This window comes from Hyposmocoma kahamanoa, unplaced genomic scaffold (genome assembly GCF_003589595.1).
Source record: "Hyposmocoma kahamanoa isolate Upper Pololo Valley unplaced genomic scaffold, ASM358959v1 79, whole genome shotgun sequence".
NCBI classification, from domain to species: Eukaryota; Metazoa; Arthropoda; class Insecta; order Lepidoptera; family Cosmopterigidae; genus Hyposmocoma; species Hyposmocoma kahamanoa.
This window is the reverse complement of record NW_020653993.1, coordinates 985,766-1,008,702: the sequence shown is the minus strand read 5'-3', so window position 1 is coordinate 1,008,702 and position 22,937 is coordinate 985,766. Positions and strand designations below refer to the sequence as shown.

Sequence of the window (22,937 nt, the reverse complement as noted above, 5' to 3'; positions counted from 1 at the left end):
CTCGGAAATGTTTGCATTACTGTCAAAAAAAGAATCCACAAAGTTTGTCGTTTATGGAGCGTGCAACTCTTTGCCGCCGACAAAGCAACCAGATTATGAACATCCATTACTGTTCACTGCTTTAAACTTTTAATATACATATATTTTTTCAATTAATAAACTCGATATCTTACCTATGTACATATCTAAGTTCGTGCACGCTCTGTATAGCGAGCACCATTTCCGCGATGTAGAACTTGGCCATGTCTTCGGGCAGCCGGTCTTCGAACTTACTTAGTAGCGTCAACAAGTCACCTCCGCAGTAATAATCCATTACCAGGTACTGGAAAATTATAAAATATTCATTTTCAATCTAAACTAAAATTAATTTTATATCTAATGCCGAAAGAGACACAAGGCACTGATAATAAGTTCAGATTGAATTTACCCTAATCGAGGCCAGTACTAACTAAACCAGTTTATATTTATTTTTTTCAAAACGAAGTAAAATGACAACGCGATGCACAAAAGCGTTGTCAGCTTACAAGCAGCTAGTAATTGAAGTCGATAAATATTCTATCGACTGAATACTGACTACGCTTGTCCTTTAATTTGAACGTAAACACGGTATTATAAAAATAGACGTCACGTTGGAAGAATAAATTTGTGCCTCTGTACTTCACGAATTGATTTCGATACCAAGCTATCAAAACAATAACAAAGAAAACGATAATGCAATTATTAATCATGAGAATGCCATAAAATCCAGTAATTACACGTTTTTGCTAATGTTACCATCTTACACAATTTATCGATAAAAGTGTCGACAACAACTACATGACTATTTAAAATTTTACGAAAAATGGCAACCCTGTAAACGTCTTTTTACGTCAGCAATAGCATAGATAAGCAGTCTGACTGAAAAACTGTCTGAAACATTTAAGTTTACAAATTGAGTTTCAACGAAGCATTTTGAACACGGGTCCGACTTTGATTCCGAGTCGTGGTAATTCTTACCAAATTGTGTTCGTCCTGAAACGCGTAGTGGAGGTTGGTGATCCACCGCCTGTCGCCAAATACTAACACGTCGCGTTCTTCTTGAAAACATGCTGTTTCTGCTCGCTACAAATAAAAATTTGCTTTAAATCTATGTGGCAAACAGCATCACTTACCCCGAACATGTACAGTAACTGCATTTACCGTAAAAATAAATATGGAATAATATTATTTGATACTCAAAGATATAATTGATCTACTCTATATGTGCACATTTTGAAATAAACGATATTTTTTATGTTTGTAATACTATATTAAGGAGTACAATCAATCCTCAATTGACATAGATCTGTTCAGTACTAGTGCAGGTTTGATTCGACGAAGGTTTATTAAGCAATACTTTACGTAATTATCTATCTCTCATTACTTTGTTTCCTGTCTTTAAGATGTGCGTGTTGTTGGTTGGGCTATATAGGGTCTAATCTTTTCCTTTTTTTTCTTTTCCTTTTTTTTCACTGCATTGGCAATTGTACCTGTTTTCAATGTGTAAAATAATATTATACAGTTCACATTTCAATAATAATGTTTTAGTTTCTGCTATAATAACTATAATAACATATTTTTTGTCCTACCTGTGGAGATCTGTAATTAGCATTTTCACCTGTTACTCAACATTTATTTATTGTTAAGAATTCGCTGTAAATCTTCGTAAAAATAAATAAATAAACAAATAAATATTAATTGTTCCATCTATATTAATTGATCTACTGATAAATTAGAAATGAACTGCATTCAAGATAACACTAATATTATGATTAAGCATACTAAATCAATATTTGGTAATCAAAAATAATATTTGATCCTCTTTTTTTATTACTGGTCCTTTCTTTTAACGATTGATGACATTGACGACATTATATCTTTTGATATTGATCTCCTAATAAAACTTGGTTGGTTGCGCCCTCCATTGAGAAATAATTAATATATTTTTTTGTTTTTTTATAAAAAGAAATTAGTGCGCATTTGACCTCCATCTCACCTGATGGAAAATGACAATGAGGTCGAGGACATAGCATGCACACCTAAATAATACCTATTCACTCTCGCCTTGAAAAGGTCCAAATAGCGTTCGGGGAACAAGTATGAAGGCAGGGAATTCCACTCCCTAGCCGCTCGCCATACAAATGTGGAAGCGAAACGCTTCGTATGAGTCTGGAGAATATCCACAACTTAGGGGTGGAACCCCAGCCCACGTCTCGTCCACCGATGATGGAAAGGGGAAGGCGGAATCAAATTATGCGATTCCATCGCACACTCCGTGATATTGTCTAATACCGGTATGTCGAATGAAATGTTGGAACTCTACGGCGGTGTTCAAGGCTCTGCAGCTTCACCTCTACTAATTCCGAGCTTATCACGCTTGTCTATGGAATCCAAGGTGGCCAGTTGGTATTTAGCAGAGCCATCCCATAAATAAGTGGCAGCAGTACTCCATACACGACCGCACTTGTGCTTGGTACAGCTGAAGCAACTGTCCCGGTGTGAATTAGTATACAAATATAATCAACATTTACTTAGTCTTAAAAATAAGCATCAAAATTTTATTTTTAATGCTCATTTGTCTTAGTTTTGAGTCTTAGAAATTACGCATCGTGATCTCTCTCTTTCCCTTAGATACCTTGAGCATCTCCCACTTGTTGAGTATCTTCATGGCGTAAACTCGTTCACCTGTAGTGGTTGATATCGTACCACCACTGCCTGCCGCTGCATTTGCACCTCCATCTGAGCCCTGTTCATTGCAAATAAAATTTCTAGGGTCGGCAGACTAAAGCACATAAGTCAAAAAAGTGCTTCCTTTGTTAATATATAATTATATATTTTTTGTGTTGCTTTTAGTATTGGAAGTCAAATAACGTCTAGAATAAAGTTCGAAATTTGAGAAGTAACAAATGAATTTGACTTATATGCTTTAGCCAGTAGAGGTATTAATTTAAATGAATGATGTTGGATTTTGACTTATGTGCTTTAGTCCGCCGACCCTAGATTTATTAAATAGACCGAATGGGAGGCCCCCAATTACGGGCAGCTCAACGCGCAATGAAAGCCATAAGAAGCTATTGTAACCTCTTTGACTCAGCTTGCTGTGAATAAGTCGAGAGCTGACGGACCTAGCAGCCGTTTCTTTTTTAACCGACTTCAAAAAGGTGGAGCTTTTCAATTCGACTGTATTTCTTTTTGTATGTATGTTACGCGATAACTCCGCCGGAGTTGTGAACTGATTTTGATGATTCTTGTTTTGTTGGAAAGAGGGTACCTCAGTATGGTCCCATTTAAATTTGAAGAAAATATTCCACCTTTAAGGGTGGCAAACTAGGGGATGAATCCTGAACTTTTGAGGTCGGTTTTTTTGTGTTATTGCCGAATATGTTAGGAATAGATTTTTTTTTATGATTCCAAGTGACGGGACGGACCAGTCGTGCGCCTGGTGGTAAGCGACACGCCTGTACATAGCAGTTTCAGTGTTCGACATAAGTTGACACGTCATATGTGCATATAAGCAGTAATGCGCACATTACTGCTAAGCGCCACATATAGAGGTAGGGTGGGAGTACTTCCGATGAAGTCTTTCACAACTAGCTATAAACATCTCTTTCACCACTCCTTTATCCCCTCTATGTGTCCAAACCATCTCAACATACCTTTCCCTATTATTGCTTCCCTTATTTTCTAAACTATATAATTTTAATGAAAAGAAAACACACTACAACTCTGGTATCACTTTAACGTGTATATTGTATATACATACATACATACATCAAGCAACACATTGAGGGTTTATCTTCTTCTCTTATCTTGTTCGCAGACATATCATTCGAATTGTGATATATTTTAACTTACTTGTAAGAAGGAAGCCCGTACAACACACACTTCTCCAAAAGCGCCACGGCCGATCACCTTCACCAGTTCGAAGTCATCGCGCGACAGCCGCAGGCGCTTCAACGCCACTGCCACTGGTTTCACTGATAACACAAATATTCATTTATTAATAACAGGATAACCGGCGAGTTTTTCTTCCTCTTAAAACTGTTATTATAGTACTCGTCGCACAGCTCTGACTTAAAGTGTCTCCACCTTGATTTAATTGCCTCATGAGGTAGACGTCTTTAAATTAATAAATGCACTACACTTAATACAATCGGCGAGGACTTTCTTCCTCTTTAAACTGCTACAGTACTCATCGCACAGCACTAATTAAACGTCCATAATAAGTGTTTTCGCACTAAGCTCATTGCCTCAAAGATGTGGACGTCTCTACGCTAATCAGCTCACTATATTAAAAAATAGTAGAAATACGTCTCCCTCTTCAAACAGCTACTACACTACTCTTCGCACAGCACTAATAACACGTCTAGATGTGTCCCCACACTGAGCTCATTACCTCAACAGATGTCGATGGTTTTAAGCTAATAAATTCAACATATAGTTATAAAATCGGCGAGAGCTGTCTCCGTCTCAATCTGCTATTACAATACTCATCGCACAGTACTAATAACACGTCAATACTATAACAGGTCTCGAAGCGCCTCCACTCTAAGCTCATTGCCTCATAAGATGTGGACGTCTTTAGGCTAATAAACTCAACACATTTTATAAAATCAGTTTTCTACTTCAAACTGCTATTGCAGAAATAATTAGACACTATAAAGTGTTTCCACACAGAGTGCGTTGCCTCATAAAATATGGTTAAATTAGACTATCGAACTCACCATATTGTATAAAATCGGCGACGGCTTTCTCCCTCCTCAAACTGCTATTACAGCACTCATCATACAGCACTAATAGCACGTCCAAAAGTGTCTCTACACTGAGTCCGTTGCCTCGCGGGTGGAGCCGACGTGCTATGAACATTTGCTCGATTTGTTTGAGACGTTTGATGCCCAACACTGAAAAAAAGTGGTAATGTTATAACATTATAATATAACACACTGTTGCAAAACAACGGAGAAGGAATCCTGGAGTTGACTTTCAAAATGAATAGAGTTGAAAATATGACGATTTGCTCACATGATGATGATAGCGCTGGTTTTAGTAGACCCTTTTCGAAATGGCCAATTCAAAAAATTAAACAACTAAAAGTAAAATACATAACATAATTAATTAAGAAATATAACAGGACATATAGTGCAATTACGCGTAACTAGCATTTGATTATGAGTTTCCATGTCGATAATTTAGTGGCCAAATGTTACTGTGCAAGAATGAAAGTCGTAGCCATTGAAATAACAAAGTAATAACGTTAAAATTGTGAAATTTGGTTTGGTGCAGATACGCGCCTTTTATCAATACTACATACGCGGATGCACTATTCCAGACGATATGCCTACTGCGTTTTCAAATTCACTTTGTCTCCATAGATTTTGGGTTTCTGGGTGCGTTACACAAATAAAATTGCCCCAGGAGTGTATTGTGCATTAACATGTGCTCTTTGAGTTTCGTTTTGAAAGTATAAACGGATTGTGAAGAACGCACTGGTGGCGGTATGTTTATTTAAAACTGCTTTATATGCCGAATTTGTATGTTTTCGAATGCAGAGTGGAAACCTGCGTGCTCTTTTGATCCATGTGAGACGTTGGTGGAGGTAAAAATATTTTTTGCTTTTTAACACTCCAAATAGAACCGTGGCTAAATAATTACATTCGCAACGACATGCTTAACATTTTACCTTATTAAAAAACGAGCATACATAACTTCATGGGGGTATACGAAAACAAAATCGAGCGGATGCGTTTTGCACTCCAGTATTAATCTTCTCGTTCTTACTAAAAGTCGCAAAACGTACACTAAGTCAGCATAGTTTAATCTAGAGAGTACCAAGGAAGAAGGAATCAGAATATGCGGAGCTGCTCGCTAAGAAATTCAAGCGTCTTAATAATATTTTATTATTACTCGACCATGAGTCGACAGAAAAACTACTTGCCGTACCGGATTAGGTTTTAATCACGCACTCACGCAATCTTTCACAGACATACATACACACACGCACGCACGCACGCACACACGTACATTGTTTCTTGTCATGCTACGCTTTATTTTGTAAGGTGATCGTATTTTTTAAAATGACGTTACGTTCTTAATACTCCTTAAAAAAAAGACGTAATACAAACAAAACCAATAAATACAAGTGAACAAGGGTTTCGAATAGCAACTACATGGCTGAAAAAAAAACAAGATGTGCAAGCGATAACATTTTAAAATGCACAAGTCTATCAGAATACGACCGCAACTTTCTGGCCAACCCCACTGAGTACGCTAAGTGCCAGAAAAATCTCTTTTGTATTCGCTCAAGCTTCAACATGTGATTATCTTAATGAGGGCGCCAAACCGGACTAGAATATTCAATTATACTGCGAACTAGGCTATTACAAAGAAGTATTTTTGTAGCAGGAAAGCGGAATACCTTTCCGTTCCTTATGACAAAACCCAGGACTTTGGAAGACCTTTTGGTGATATTTTCTATATGAGATATGAACGTCAATTTGGTGTCAAGTAGCACACCCAGACCTCTGATACTATCCACCTCCCGCAACAAATGCCCGTCAATTTTATAATTATAATAAATATTATTTAGTTTCCTTGAAAATTTTATGTGTGAGCATTTGTTAATATTAAGACTCATCTGATTAGTAGAGCACTATTCCTGCAGTCTATCCACATCAGCTTGCAACAGAGATACATCCATAGGAGATTCAATGACTCTCGCGAATTTCAAATCATCTGCATATAAGTAGGATATTGAAAAACGAAAACACTCGGAAATATCGTTTATGAAAATATTAAAGAGAAGTGACCCCAAATCTGACCCTTGAGGAACGCCGGAAGCTATATTAAAATATTAGACTTGTATCCATTAACAACCACATAAAATGAACGATCCTCTAAATACGAGCGTAACCATTGAAACACTGTTCCACCAAAACCGTAGATGAAAAGCTTTTCCAGCAGTACACTGTGTGATACGCGGTCAAAAGCTTTGCTAAAATCTGTATAAATTACGTCTGTTTGGCTACCCTTATCGACAGATCCAATTACACTCTCGACAAATGAAACAAGATTTGTGCACGTAGATCTTGTTTTAACAAATCCATGTTGATTTATAGATAAAAACTGTTTAAAATGATTATTAATAATTGGGTGTACGACAGATTCGAATAACTTAGCAGGAACGACAGCAATGAGATTGGCCGGTAATTACTCACTAACACTTTGTCGTCAGATTTGAAAATTGGCACGACCTGAGCCAATTATTAGTATTTTACTACACTAACATTGATTTTTTTTAAATTACTCCACTAGTTTGTTATAGTTAGATCGAATACAAGAAAAATTCCTTCGATCTGACAGTACACGAACCTGCGTCTGAATGTTATGCTGCCAAACTAATATGGCATTTGTAGCAGCAACAGAGCTCCTTGTGAAAGAGTTCGTCCAGGGAAGTACTGGCACCTTACCTATTTCTGCCGCCAAACAGTAATGTGAGCATTACTGCGTTCCGGTTTGGAAAGGTAAGGGCGCTGGTGAAATTACAGGCATATGGGACTTGTCAACTTGTGTCTTAGGGTGACGGGCGCAGTGGTAGTGCCTCTCAGAGCTTTGCACTGCAACTGTTATGGACAGGCGTGTTGCTTACCATCAGCGCACGACTTGTTCGTCACGTCACTTGATGTTATAAAAAAAACTCTGTTCGATCTTTGTATTAATAATTACAATGAAAATACACATTATACCATTTTATAACTGACTATTAGATTTAGAAGTAACATAATTTCCGCATATATTATTATTAAATTTAAATAAAAAAATAAAAAAAATTAATATTATATTAAATTTATGAATACATATATCATATTGGTGTTGTTCACAACCATGACCTTCTGAAGTATTGATTTTTAGATCCCTTACATCGTTACCAGAATCTTTAAGGCCAATACACGCTGTTAAGTATTTAGCGCACCTACAATTTGGTAAATGGTAGTAATTGGCAAATTTTCATAATGAAGAATACCAAAACTAAAATGAATTGATGTTAGTAGAGTAATGGCTAGAGTTCGGAATACGCAGAGAGTATATTTATCTAAACTTCAAAGAAGTGATACTCATAGAGTGGATAATGCCTCCCTGTGAAATCGTCAACAATTTTTAATTTATAACTAGATTTTCAATTTGACATTCAAACACAATTAAAGTTAATTATTAAATAAATTTAAAAAAATGTATGTCTAAAGACGTTTTATGAAGTTATTATTCCGTTTTGTGACGCGACCGCAAAATTGGGTAACTAGCAATTACTTTACCACAATAACGTACTTAACCGCATATTAAATTTTAGGTATTAGATGTAGAAGTCCCGGGTTCGATTCCTGGTGAAAACAATTTGGGTAATGAACTTTCTAAATTAGTTTTCGTGTGGGTGTGGGTGTTCTGAGTAGTGCACCGGAGTGAATTATGTAGCTCAGGTACTGGTACTGATAGTACAGGGAAATCCCTAGTTTGAGACCAGGCAATCGGTGCGGTTGTTTGGCACAGTATTATTATTATCAACATGCATAATTATATCCTCCGCTGTAGTGAGTCTTGGGGACAGGGTCTAGGGGCCCTATCTCCAATTCTGCGCTCACAAGGATGACGGTGCCACCATGTTAACCCAGGGCACGTATGCGTAAGCGGATCCAGAGATGCCTCCTTATGGCGGTGGCGTTAACAGCTGGGTTAGTGTGTATACCGGGCTACGGCTCTGGAATCACACATAACCGCTCGCGACTCCCCCGAGCCGAACGGTATACGTAACGCATTTCATGCATCAAAATCGGTTCACAAATTGCGCAGTTATCGCGTAACATACATACAAAAAACAATCGAATTGAGAACCTCCTCCTTTTTTTTTAAGTCTGTTAAAAAATTGTCAGCCCTTATCAACTTTCCCTCATAAAACTCGCCTTATAAATCCGCGTCCCGGTCAATATGTTTTCATTCATCCTCTCTACAGGTCCGAACTATCCAATCACTCTTTATACTAATCACCAGTGATTGAAATAGGTAGAGCATGTTTACCTAAACTTCGAGGAACAGAGACTGAACGTGGAGACTGCCTTACCACAACATTTTTTGATCCCGGTTTTTTTCGGGATTCGAGAAATCACTTACATTAAAAATCGACGTTATTTGTGATAGGTATGTAGACTATACTTATTTAAACTTTGCGACGAGTTGTTGTAACCACCAATTTTTCGGAATATTTAGGATAATTCCTACAAAAAAAAGTCTTAACTACTTGATCGTCGGCACGCGTGACATTTGATACCTGTCACTTTTCTAATCAGTTGGTACCTTTTTTTATTGTTTATATTACGGGCGGCGATAAGACACGTATAATATAAACACTTGAAAGTCAAGAACCTATTAAGCTACCGTAAAAAGAATAACATAGGCGATAAGATCACTTAAGCAGTTTTTGTTTAAACTACAGTTATGTCAAAGTCAAAGTCAAAGTCAAAGATGATTTATTCCATAGGTAAAATAAATTTACACTTGAAAACGTCACATTTAAGGTACTGCTCGTTCACTACGCTGACCTCCCTGAGAAGAACGAGCAAGAAACTCTAGGGATTGCTCTTTTCAAATAAACTTAAATGCTATGGAATACATTTTGAATCAAATTTGTGTGGATTCAGGAGCCATGTCGTCTTTCCATACATCTTTATCTAACACGTAGTCTTCAATTTTGTAATATGATTTTTCGATCAAAATATTTTTAATGTAGTTTTTAAACTTAGGAAATGATAAACTTAATATATGCTCCGGAATCTTATTGTAAAAACGTATACAGTTCCCCATAAAAGAGTTGTTTACCTTGGTTAACAAAATTGTAATACGACAACTTTATTTGTTAATTTCTAAGTACACTGAACACATCTGAGAAATTTTCATAGTATTTTACGCTTTAACTTCTAACTACCTTGTATATTCACTGTATTAAGAAACAAAACATATATGTATAAAGATGACAAGCATTTAAATACCCATCGATTAACACTAGAATCACATGAATATAATGTGTAACTATTTTTAAAATAAATTAATAACAATTGCGGGTAGCGACGAAAATCGTGAAAATTTGCGAAAATGGCGTAAAAAAATTATAACTCGCGAGCAAGAAAATTTACGAATCCTATCACAACTCACAATATAACGACCTAAAAAAGGTTTTAATACAACCTCTATTGAATAAAGTTATGTGTTTATGTGATATTATACCCCAAAAAGTATTTTATTAATGAATAAGTTTTTTTCAAAAAAACAATCACAAGGTGCGATGACCTCCACTTTGATGACCTTTTCTCCAATAAGATTGTGATTCCAATAAGATATCAATTGTTAAAGTTTTAACACCATCTGAAAAAGCACATCCTGACGATCATTTTGATAGGTAATAATTCCAGAAATTAATTAATAATGTCATCTATCACAATTAAAGTTCTCATCAAAGACTAAACGTCAACAATCCCGCCAAAGTTTTTTTTTCACATTTTTTTCTGCTATAGGGACGCATCATGAATATTTGTTTCTTTATACTAGGATATCGAGTATTTAACAGTGAAATACTAGTAAAAATTTGGTGTTAATACATGTGGTAACTCCAAAGTTATTTGTAAAACAGTTCACCAACTAGGTACTGTAATTTACTGGTAGCTATAGCTACCAATAACTGTTCAGTGGTAGCACTAGAGCTCCTTGTGAAAGAGTTCGTCCAGGGTACTGCCACCTTATCTGTTTCTGCCGCCAAGCAGTAATGTTGGCATTACTGAGTTCCGGTTTTGAAGGATGGGGGTGCTAGTGAAATTACAGACACATGGGGCTAATCAACTTATGTCTCAGGGTGACGGGCGCAGTGGCATTGCCTCTCATATCTTTGCGATCTAAAGCTCTGAGTGGCACTGCTACTGTCATAGACAGGCGTGTAGCTTACGTGATATTATAAAAGAAAAGTAAAAAAATGTACTTTAAACATACTGTATGATTTATGGACATTCCTAAGGGATCATAAAACTATCGCATCGATCCTTCATGTAGTTCTAGGTATATGTACTTCAGCCCCGAATCCCGAAAAAAGCCAGGACAAAAAAAAAATGTTGTGAGATGGTAGTCTCCATGTTCAGTCTCTGTTCCACATGCATGTTTAATTTAATTACATGTGCATGTTTTTTAACCTGGGATTAAATTTTAACTATTTACAATATATAAACATTTTCGTCATTAAAGTCACTATCCACCAGGAAACAATGTGACAAAATTTAAGAGGATATCCTATGCCAGTACAAAAAAAACAAACACGTGACAATATAATATGCGGCGTAACAATGCGCGATGAATCAGAGGTGTTAATAACAATTTACACATTTAATTTGCTGTTAGGAAGAATGGTAAACAAGCGATAACAGCAAACCTCCCTTTACAATAAAGGTTTTAAGTTCAACTCTATACTATTCATGATAAAATGGTCCATAATAAGTGAAAATTTAAAGAACAAAGGGTACAGTGATCATCATGCTCAACATAACATTATATGCCACTTAACATAAAACAGTTCAAAGTGAAATCCCAGCTTTCTGTTGCTGTACATAAAACGTGATTTAAAACAAATACATGTACTTTGTTAACCCATAGCTACATCCCTATTCACGCACAAAAGACCTATTATGTGATTAAGAGAAAGCTGCAATGCAAAATAGCAGGTTCACAACAACAAAATAGCAATATGGTATATAATAAGACAAGTATGGTAACTAGTGTTGTAAAAAACTCGAAGCCGGGAGTCTACATTTTAGGACTCGGCTCATAAAGACAGACTCCACTGCTCGATGTATATGAGCCTATCAAGTTCCGAATAGACTCGAGTTCGACATTATGGCTCGAGTCTTTTCTTTTTTTTTTGAGAATCAAACTAGTCAAGTTTAAAAACAAGGGACCTTTACTCAACATTGGACAGCTACGGGTTGAAAAACTTTTAATTCGGTGGCTATGGATTGAAGAAAAGTAATAAATACAATTATTTCAAAAAAATCACCTGGCACATTGTTGATAGGCACCAACGCCTGATCGGGCGAGGAGTCCTCTTCGTCAGACATTTCACACACTCATGCACATCACTTCACTAAGTCTATGAGATTCACTACACTCAGATCAAAGCTTCGTTTCTCTCGTCAACTCGCCGCCGCCCATACTTCTGTTTAATCTGAAAAGAGATAATAACATTTTTACTTTGGATCCACAAGCAACTGCGTCGTTTTCTAAAAAGAGCGTTTCTTAAAGGATATTGAATAGAATTCCGACTTTAAGTTTGATAGAGGGGGTTACTCCTATTTCAGTGGGACCTCCTCCAACTTACTATATTAAAAAAGTTAACAATTATAAATAGTGAGCTGAATAATAAATTCATGAAACTTTATCTGTCCTCCATTTAAAATTCCTAACAATGACAAGGGGTCTGAATGTATTACGTGTACCAGAGGTAACATAACTTCTACAGTTACTCTTAATGGTGTAATCACATAAGCTGCTCCCAAATTGCAGTTCTTGTGACTACACTCTACAAAAGCATAAGCTAATGTAGTTGAAACAATGGTTACGATAATAATTTTGAAAAAGATACACAAAATTACTAAACCTGTGGTCCAGACTTCACAAAACTAGTTACACCTCGCCTCTAGCTTGACGGGGTAAGCAAGCTGAAGTGGGTGTGGCTTACAGATCTGGTTGTCGACATGAATGAGCTATACAGCCTAGGCTGGGCTATCCATATCTTCTAGAATAATTCTATTACGTAATAGTAAACTTTACGTGTTTTTGTTGCAATGAACACAATGACATCATGTATTTGTTCATTTATTTGCTTTTTACTTTTGATTATAAAGTGTAAGTTAAGTTCTGAACTTCCACATGTAGAACATTATTCCAGTGAAACTACAAGCAGTGTGGACTGTCTCAGAGTGACTGATGCAGTGTCTTTGCGAATCAAAGCTCTGAGTGGCACAGTAACTGTTAAGGGTAAGCATGTCGCTTATGAGCAGGTGCACAACTTGTTCGTCCCATCACGTAATATCACAAAAAATATATACATATTATAAAAAGTCATATTGCTAAATGGGTGACTTCAGTCACAGAAGAAGTGACGTGATGACGATGAAGTGTTCCTCATAAACTACTGCAGCTATAATCACACAAATTGACAACATTTAAAAAAAAAATAGGTCGACTTTATCAAAAAGGCACAAGAAAACAGACAAAGAAAATTACATAATCCTAATTAAGCATAAGTATCAAAACTGAACAAACTGCATAATCAGAGTTTATTATCTGAAAGTATCTGAAATTACTAACATGCCACTCATTTCAATGAACATATTAGACGATTTTAATACATAACTAAAAAAAACACAAACATAAAAAACAAGTATACTTTTCATTGCAATTTGTGAATAAAACAATGAATATTTATATGACAAGAGATCAGAGCTTTAAACAGAGAGATACAATTGGCTTTGTGTTCTACATTTAATTCTTCTATGTAGAATTAGAGGCACCAAATTACTTTATGAAAAGTGAGAGGTCAGTACTGTAAATGATGACTTTAAGAAATCATATTAAAAAACTTTTTTAAGTTAGGTATAATGGGCTGCTCTCTCATGCTGTGGATGGAGGAGAAGGAAACAGCCACTCATGTCCTACTACAATGCTTCCGCATGGACAGCTACAGGGCAAAACATGGTGTGGTTGCTTACTGAAGTCTTCAAAAAACCCAAGAGGATGCTAAGAGGAGATTTGGGTCAGACGGTTGGAGGGCATTGGAAGCTGGACTTTTTGCTTTAAATTGTTTTTAGTGTTTGTTTCAGATATATAGATATAAATAAATGCTTTTTGTTCTTATTAATTTTTCTCCACGGACGATAGTTTTCAAGAACATTACAGCTGAAAAGTTTTTCAAGGCTACAGGACTTAGAAAAATTCAATTGATTTTTTTTAACTTGCTGGAACTTAATGTTTCTGAGTTAAAGTTAACAATGAAGTCTAGTTTTCATAGTGCATCCTTTTGCACAGTCCAACCGAGATTTGGCTGAACTAGTAACGCCCTCCACCCACTTGAGGTGGCAAAGTAGGCTTTTTGTCTTTTGAGTTACAAAAAACACCCTAATACACCAATCTTACCTACTTATTGTATTGAATGGAATATAGAATAACAATTGTGTTAGACACTGATTCAAATAAATTTCTTAAAAATTTTAATTGTGTACAATCCATTCATTCCTAATAAGTTTTAAGTCACAATGTGAATTAAAAAAAGACTATTCAATATAAATGGAAATTTGAAATTACTGTTTAGAAAACCATTTTTTAAGTTTACTTTTTATCTAAGATACAACTTAATTCTGTTATTTTATGCAGGTCATTAAAATGTATTTTTATAAAAATGAAGACTGGATCCGTTTTGCATAACTACATCTAAATAGAAATAATAAAAATAAGAGACTGACCAAATATGGACAGTCAAAGTGGATATCTTTTGCAATAGGCATAACATCACTAATCCAAATGATTGGAGAGTTAGAATTAGTCTTGATTGAAAAGAATGAGTGTATCAGAGACATAGACAGCAAAAAACCAGTCACCCATTGATTACACAGCCTACTTTAGGTAGGAAATTCAATACAATCTCTCCCATTGTTTACTAATTCTGTGGGTGACAAAACACTTTCAATACGCTCGAAGCAACCTTGCAGCCAGTCAGGCATTGAAACACTTTCGCAATATTACTGTGAACTTTATCTGCAATACATTTTTGTAGCTCTATTCAATTGACTGGCAAAAAGAGCTACACAGACTCGATGACATATAAAAGCGTTTCCGCATAGAACCTATAAATAAACAATAACTTGTGGGTACTTGCATGTGACTAAAATACCGTCTGAATATAGTTTTATATCCCCAACTATGTGTATTTTGAAGAAATATTATTACAAAAACCACTGATATGTATAACCTTAATTTCAGCTATCGATTGTTATGCAAAAACACTGCGATGAGTCACCGTTCGCACTTTATTCAAGCACTTCATTCCTAAATCTATTATATTCACCTGATCAATTCATAACGTATAATTGATAATATCACTATTATTTTATTATTTGTAACTCAATTCTCGATTCTTTCGTAGCAGACATTTTCCTCGGAGCCATAGACAAGCTCAGTCAAAGACTACCACAAAACCAACCACAAACTACAAAATATAGAGAGAATAAAGCGAAGTGGCGAATATTTTACAAATTATAAATTAATGATAAAAGTATGATGTACCCTCCACTCACACTCCACTGCTGTACTGTACTTTCCTCTGATTGTGTATTTCTTCGTAGTCATTTGTGCTGCATGACGTTTTGTGCGAGGCGTGTAATAAACAGAGCACGACGACATTATTATATGGATCTAAAACATTTTGCTGGCAAGCCCAGACACTCGCTGCTAATGAGTAATAAGGTGTTAATAAATTACATTTACTTTATTTTGTTTCCATCCTCTAAGATAAAATTGCATTGTTTACTTCAAAAATAGTTTTACTTTGAACTATAGAGAAAAACAACAATTTTCATAAGTGAAAATCGGTCTTGGCAACACTGTTGCTAAATTCGGAAGTCACCAAACTGGCAACGTCTTTACCGGATATCCTGCAACTGAACACATTTCTTTTAAATATAATTTTTTTTCTTCGTACATATTTGATTACATGGACTCATATATTGAAAAATAAAATTGTTTTCATGTATTCTAAGATAGTTTAATTTCCAGTTTTTCTGAAAAATTTGTCAAATAACATGACATTCCAATGAAAAAAGTGCCTCATTTGACTCAGCGTCATACTCAGTCATATTGTACGTAATGGAGTCGATGTTCTACTCATCGAAATTGCAATTGAAATAAGAAGCAGTATTTCCCCTGATTGTCACAGAATAATCAGTGTTATTGTGCGTAACTGGATTGCAGTGACCATTTAGAACCAATTTATGGATACTTCGGATGAGAATAAATGTACAAACAACCTCTGCATCTTGGCAACGGTATGTGTGCCATCAAAATATTTTGGAAAGTTCTTAGAAAATCGCTCGTAAACTAGCTATTCTTCTGTTCAACGCTGTTAACGTTATAGTTTTAGTGTTTATTTAGTAAATTCGCACAGTTTTAAGTGGCCAGGATGTTGTAATCCAACAAATATTCCGTGGCTTTGTCGTCTGCGTAACTGAGTAGCGATTTGGAAAGGTCACGCATTCATATTTCTTCTTTTGTGTTTCCAGAACGATGGTTGTGACAAAATAAACGAGACAATCGTTGGTGTAAGACGTGAGGTATAGCAGCGGGAGGGATTCGATACCCGGGTTCATGGTTTTCAGAGGGCAACTACATTTCGGACCTCAGACAGATGAAGTGATGGCTTCTGACCAACCTGTGAAGAAGAAGTTGCGAATTGACGCTCCGGATATCGACGATGGGAGCGATAGATCCGTTGAGGATATTATTACTGATATTTACGACTCTGAAACTCCAGCTGAAATTATTGAAGACTTCCCCAGGAATGGTGAGTCACCAGACAGTGGTACAGTAAGTGAGGATGCCGTAGACTGTTCAGCAATATTACAACTTCCCACTGACATTGCGGACATCATCCCTTCGTGTTCAAATTCTGCACCTCCCTGGAGTTCAGAAGATGACAAATTGTTATCTGAACTCCGATTGCTACAGGATGCTATAGTTGGCCAGTGTCTATGTAGATTTGACAAAAAAATTGTCCCTAATCTCTTTGACCGCCGATTGAGTATTGCTTCTTGGCCTCTAAAGTGCTCGCTTACATATTTATCATCTATGCAGTTAACGTTTGATATTTACCTGAAACAGAATGGTACGGGCACTATATGTTCAAAATTAATGCAAGCATGTGACTTACTTGTTAGGAACCAACATGATTGGATTACGGAAGTTATTGAATTAGCTGATCATAAGAGTAAATTTGTTACCTTCATGGCCAGTAGAGTGTTAGCCAGTTTTCTTATAGTTTCAAAGGATACAGTTGATGAGAATTGGTTGCAGCAGATAACAGAAAACATTTATTTGTTTGATAGAATAAACAGAATTACAGTACAAAAGATTAATTTCAGTCTTGACATTATAAAGAGGATAGTTGAGTGGAAAGACATTCAACAGCATCCATTAGACGAGAGTAACTATATAAATACTTCGAGTAATTTACATGTCCAAGAAGACAATCCATTTAGAAGTCCGGTAGGGTATAATACAACTCAAGCGTCAAGTTCACACAGTAGTAATTTGCACAATGCCTTTTCAAATTTACAAACAAACAGTACAGCGTCGACATCCAGTGAAGAAGCTACTGAGAATGGTCCAATGACTTTTAAACTACATGAACCAGTATTGAAATTGGATCAGCAATCAGAACCAAGGTCACTATCACCAGAACCCACACCATCAAGAATAGAAAGGGTGAATGAAAATGGTTGTATAACTGTTGTTTTAACAGATTCAGAATCTTTTGACACGTCGCATATAAAATGCTTAACAATAAAGACCTTAGAACACCATTGGCCTGTATTAGTGAAAAATATGAAGCTCCTATTATTAAGGTACCTGAATTTAGCTAATGCTGAGAATTGCATACTTACATTTTTCTCTTTATGGGAGAATATAATCAGTGTAAAAGCGAATCTCTCCATAATTGATACAAAACCTTTTTACGCGGACTTACAAAGTTTTGTTGATTTATTGAGAAATACAATGCTACCGAGTTTGATATACACTCATTTATTAAGTTTATTTAATGAGGTACTTTGCTACGGTTCAACGTTGGCTTTACAAGATATTCTCCCTGAAGAAATCTGTAGCCTAGCTCATTCTATAGTCAGATTTGTGAAAGATTTTAGATTGTTGAGTGAAGTACGAGTCCAAAGCAGTAGAAGTGGGTTTGGGTTTCTCGGACATGATTGTAATGTCATCAGGGATTATTCTTTAGTTCCTGATGTGGCTCCATTATCAACCATTCAACTGGTGGATCAAAGCTACGGTGACTATGACAATGAGGATTCAAATCAATCGAGAAATGAGGTTGATAAGACAATGTTACAGAGAATGTCCTTATTGGTTTTAAAATCAATTGCAGTCACAGTGAAAGAAATGAGATGTGATTCATCAGACAGCTCTATTGATTCATCAGATTACAATGCAATACAAGACATGCAAATTGTGGAAAGATCAATAAGAGATGTATTGAAAAAGCTTGATGTTTTTATACGTAATTCTTTGGAGTTCCACCCGGAAACGCCATTCACAAAAATGCTCATTCACTTGTTTAGCGAACAGGATGATTATTTGATTGAATCTATGGTCTGTACACTTGATATTACTGTTGGAATTGTCTATAGGAATTCTATGTATCCGGATCTAATTCCGATGTTAAACCCTATTGCCTCATTTATAGAATTCCTTAAAGTTGTTTCTCATGATAGTGATGTCTTACTTGATTACCTAGTGAGCAATGAAACATGTTTCTTGCTGTATTTATTGAGATTCTTGAAATATGTAAGAAGGAATTGGCCAAAATTCCTTGAAACGTGTCAACAAAGCGATTCTGGTGGGACCAGAGGTCTTGATGATACAATGAGGGTGCTTATAAGGTTACGGTTGCAAATCAGTCGTCTGGTATCAAAATCGTTATTCCCGTACAATATTAGTCCTGTACTGAGGTTGTTGGAAGTATGTGAAAGTTTGTATGAGGGAAATGAATTTAGCTGAAAATCAAATGTTTGTATGTTTATGTTGAAATGAATCTTCACCATGGGAATTTCTATATGCAGATTTTCTGCCAGTAAAGAGACAATTGTTGAAACTATATTCTGTTGTACATGTATTTAAAACTATGTCAACAATATTTTAAAAAGTTCTCTTTTTGAACTAAAATTTGCACACAACTAGATGGTCGTGTTGGTATTAATGAAGGTCAGAATATTCATTGATAGTGTCAAAGAATTTTCCATTCTCGGCTAACAGCCACCTAGTTGTGTGCAGACTATAACAGATAATTGTAAATACGTTAAATAGATTTAGTTTGAAATAGAAGCCTCAGAATCATCTCTTTTGATTTTGCAAATATATTTTTATGTACATTCTCTGATTCTATGCAAAAGACTGCCATTCTATATACATTCCAAAATCATAATTGGTTTAATTTAGTTTAATTAAATTAGTTTTTAAATTATTTATATTTGTAGTATAATGTTATAATAAGTTATTGTAATACGTAATTTTAATAAAATGCGGTCTTCCTTTAGTTAATAAATACAGGATTTAGAAGGATACTACCATATAAAATTACGATCGAGTCTTCTATCAATAACATATAAAGTTCACTCCTTGCGTATGAAGTGTGATCTATATGGCAAATATATCATTTGGACAATGGATGTTTAAAGATCGAACATGAGGAAACAATTGCAATTTTTGCAACTGCAATTTTGCAGTCAGAATGCAGTTGTGTGAGGACGTGTTTAAGATTGTCAATCATTAATTTATTTCAAATTAAATGCAACTACACACATATAAACATATTAACTTAACTAAAGGCTACCTCACGTATTTAATGAGATTTTTTCAGTCAGTTGTCCTTAATCAATATGTGAGTCTCACGGTAATTTTCGGTAACAAACTCGAATTTTTTTATTTCGAAATAACGTTTGTTCGAATTTTCATTATACCGAAAACCGAATTATAAAGAAAACGTTGTTCTTTCAGGATATGTTGGATGTTTATCGCAAGTACACGATTAGGTTCGGTTAGGTTTAAAAGAAAAAAAACATTTTCCTCTCAAAATTACTTTCGAATTTATGAAAATTCGAGCAAATGTTATTTCTGGGAAATGTCATTTCGGACTACTGATAGGTAACCGTAATTTTCTATTTAAAACAATAAGAGCAATAGAAATGATTAACAAAATTCAGAACAAATAAAATACAATATTGGTTTTGTTTGTGAGTGCCGAGCGTAGCTTGACTCTTAACTACCGTGCCATAGCACAATTCAGAATGTAATAACAAATGTACATTTGTCATATAGAATTTAGGTTCGTAAACAGGTTGTCTTGCGCGTGACGTCACGAGACAATCCATTTATGGGCCCTGGACCATACCTGTCCTAGGTGAACTTGATAATTCAACAGTTTGAATCAACAACAAGTTTTAAAACATACCACACTAGCAGGGTTTGAAACTATCAAGAATTATGTCTGGCGATAATTATCGTCTAATTAAGATATATATCAAAATATGTTACTAATTTAAAGCCTGGCGATAATTATCGTCTAATTAAGATAGTTATCGAAATATGTGACCAATTTAAAATCTGGCGATAATTATCGTCTAATTAAGATAATTTTCAAAATATTGACTAATCGATTCGAACTCTGTATACTGAATAGAATCGTTGTGCCTTATAAGACCATAGCGTAATAAATAAGGTGCTTATATATTTTTAAAATAAACTTTATATATATTTAGCACAAAAAAACATTTTTTATACTAATGCATTACTGCAACATAATTGTAATTTTTAGTTAATAATTTTAAATTGGTTGTATTATAATTAGTTATTGCATAAAAATGCGGGTCAAATACTTTTTTTAACTAAATTATATTATGCGTAATTTTTTTGTAAATAATGCCATTTAACTACCATAACAATTAAGTTATATAATCAGTATTAATTTTATAAATATGTACTCTTAACTTATATTTTATTTTAGATTGACGACCTCGGGGGCCTAATGGTTGTTAGCACTATGGGCGCTCATTGAGGAAGTCCCGGGTTCGATTCCCGGTGGGACCAATTTGGACAACGAACTTTTCTAAATTGGTTCTGGTCTGGGTGTTCTGGGTAATGCCCCAGAGTGCATTCCGTTGGTCTGATAATCTAGGGAACGCCCCAGTTTGAGATCAGGGCACATACTCTCGTTCTTCGTCCAACATCCGCCCGAAACAATTAATGTCAAATAAGAGATACTCGAACACATTAAAAAACACAATGACCCGCATGAAGATTAATACTTGACGAGAACGAGAGTAAACCCCCAGGTGTGGTTCACTGGCACATTATATAACTCTGAAAAAATCGACCTCATACTTGTACCATTTGGGTGTTACATATCTCTTGATCTATGATAGCAATAATGGCCTTTACATAATAGTTTATATCACAAGAATCGAAAATCCAAAAAAGCATCTTATCGCATCGATGGCATACACTAATCTGTAATTGGAATTAAGGGAGTTAGGGAAAGTAAAGAATAAAGAGAACGTCAACCTCTTAATTTAAAATTAACAACAGTTGACCACGGACTTGTATATTAAACTGGACCGCGCACTAAGTTGATAAAACGAGACAAGTGAGGGGCTTCAAAGTAGTAATGCGTCTCTTTCTAATAGGGTGGTCATTCATGTTTCAGCCAGCCATATTGTTTTTAACTTTTTAATTCTTACAGAAAATGTGGCCGCTTATGGCTGACCAAAACTACTAATATTATTATAATAATATTTATAATAATAATAATATTATTTGATATGCTACTTCGTAATAGAAGGTTTCTTTGTTGATATATATATATTTTGTATTATTACAGTAAAAGCAGGTTCACCTTTAAGTTAATTTTATTTAACCGAAATTTAAAAAAGTTAATAGACTAGACACTACCTAAGATTATTTTATGTAGCGTTGGCAACATGTTAGACAAGGACAGACCACTACTTCGAGCTGTCTCACGTGACTCGTTTTTTTACTTTTACTTAAAATAAACCCTAACGTAACCCAATAAGGTGTAAATTTGTAATATTGGTATATCGAAGTGCGCGATCCAGTTTATGCAATATAGAAATCTGTGCAGTTGACAGCTTTAAGAACTGACATCTACCATCAGTGTTGTTAGACTTTTGCATAATTAATTCGCTAATTTATGGATGCTAAGTAGCCAATGTTCGCCCAACCCATAAAATCCCTGATAATCAAGGAAAGCAATTTTGCTCGCTGCAAGGAATTGGGGAATATGAATTCTCTTATTCCTCCAATGCTCAAAGCTCCAAATGAATTGTTTTGAAACTCCATTCTCCACAAAATCAAGTTTGTAATTCCTCAGACATTTTATTAAGTAGCCTAAAATCGCCTATCAAAAATAGCCTAAATATTGCCGAGTCGCCGATCACTTCTTTAGCCTAAATGGCGAAAAATCACTTAATCCAGCACCACTGTCTACCATCTTAAGGGTCGTATTCCAGAACTCAGAACAGAACAGAATACTCTGTATATGGACCCCTAGGGTCGTATTCCTGAACTCTACTCAATGCTCAAGTCAGGACTTGAGTACGATTTAAAGCACTCGAAATCATACTCAAGTCCATGCCATTACGGTCGTATTTCCGGTGCTTGAAATCATACTCAGATCCTGACTTGAGCAGACTTGAGTATGATTTCAAGCACTGGAAATACGACTCTAATAGCAAGGACTTGAGTATGATTTCTAGTGCTTTGAATCATACTCAAGTCAAGATTTGAGTATGCTTTCAAGCACTGGAAATACGACCCTAATGGAAGGGACTTGAGTATGATTTCGAGTGCTTTAAACCATACTCAAATCCTGACTTGAACATTGAGTAGAGTTATATAATACGACTCTTAGGGTCGTATTCTAGAACACTACTCCATGCTCAAGTCAGGATTGCAATGGAAACAGAAACACTGGAAATACGACCCTAATGGCAGGTACTTGAGTATGATTTCGAGTGCTTTTAACTATACTCAAATCCTGACTT

At 35.5% G+C, this 22,937-nt stretch overlaps 2 protein-coding genes across 2 annotated transcripts in view; one reads left to right on the top strand and one right to left on the bottom strand.

Moving 5' to 3' along the window:
* The window catches only part of LOC113233512 (serine/threonine-protein kinase Genghis Khan), a 78,248-nt gene extending 62,987 nt beyond the window's left edge, over nt 1–15,261 (bottom strand). The window contains exons 1-7 of the mRNA XM_026468635.1: nt 15,164–15,261; nt 12,098–12,265; nt 4,743–4,919; nt 3,874–3,995; nt 2,654–2,764; nt 997–1,101; nt 174–322 (exon numbers count right to left, since the gene is read on the bottom strand). Coding sequence (XP_026324420.1) covers nt 174–322; nt 997–1,101; nt 2,654–2,764; nt 3,874–3,995; nt 4,743–4,919; nt 12,098–12,158 — 725 coding nt within the window. The 5' untranslated portion in view covers nt 12,159–12,265; nt 15,164–15,261. The remainder of the gene's footprint in view (nt 1–173; nt 323–996; nt 1,102–2,653; nt 2,765–3,873; nt 3,996–4,742; nt 4,920–12,097; nt 12,266–15,163) is intronic.
* Nucleotides 15,262–16,011: 750 nt separating this feature from the next.
* Nucleotides 16,012–19,767, top strand: LOC113233579 (protein lines). The gene is made up of 2 exons (XM_026468723.1): nt 16,012–16,139; nt 16,374–19,767. Exon 2 carries the CDS (start codon nt 16,459–16,461, stop codon nt 18,877–18,879), a length of 2,421 nt encoding a protein of 806 aa, XP_026324508.1. The 5' UTR covers nt 16,012–16,139; nt 16,374–16,458; the 3' UTR covers nt 18,880–19,767.
* The last annotated feature ends 3,170 nt before the right edge of the window (nt 19,768–22,937 follow it).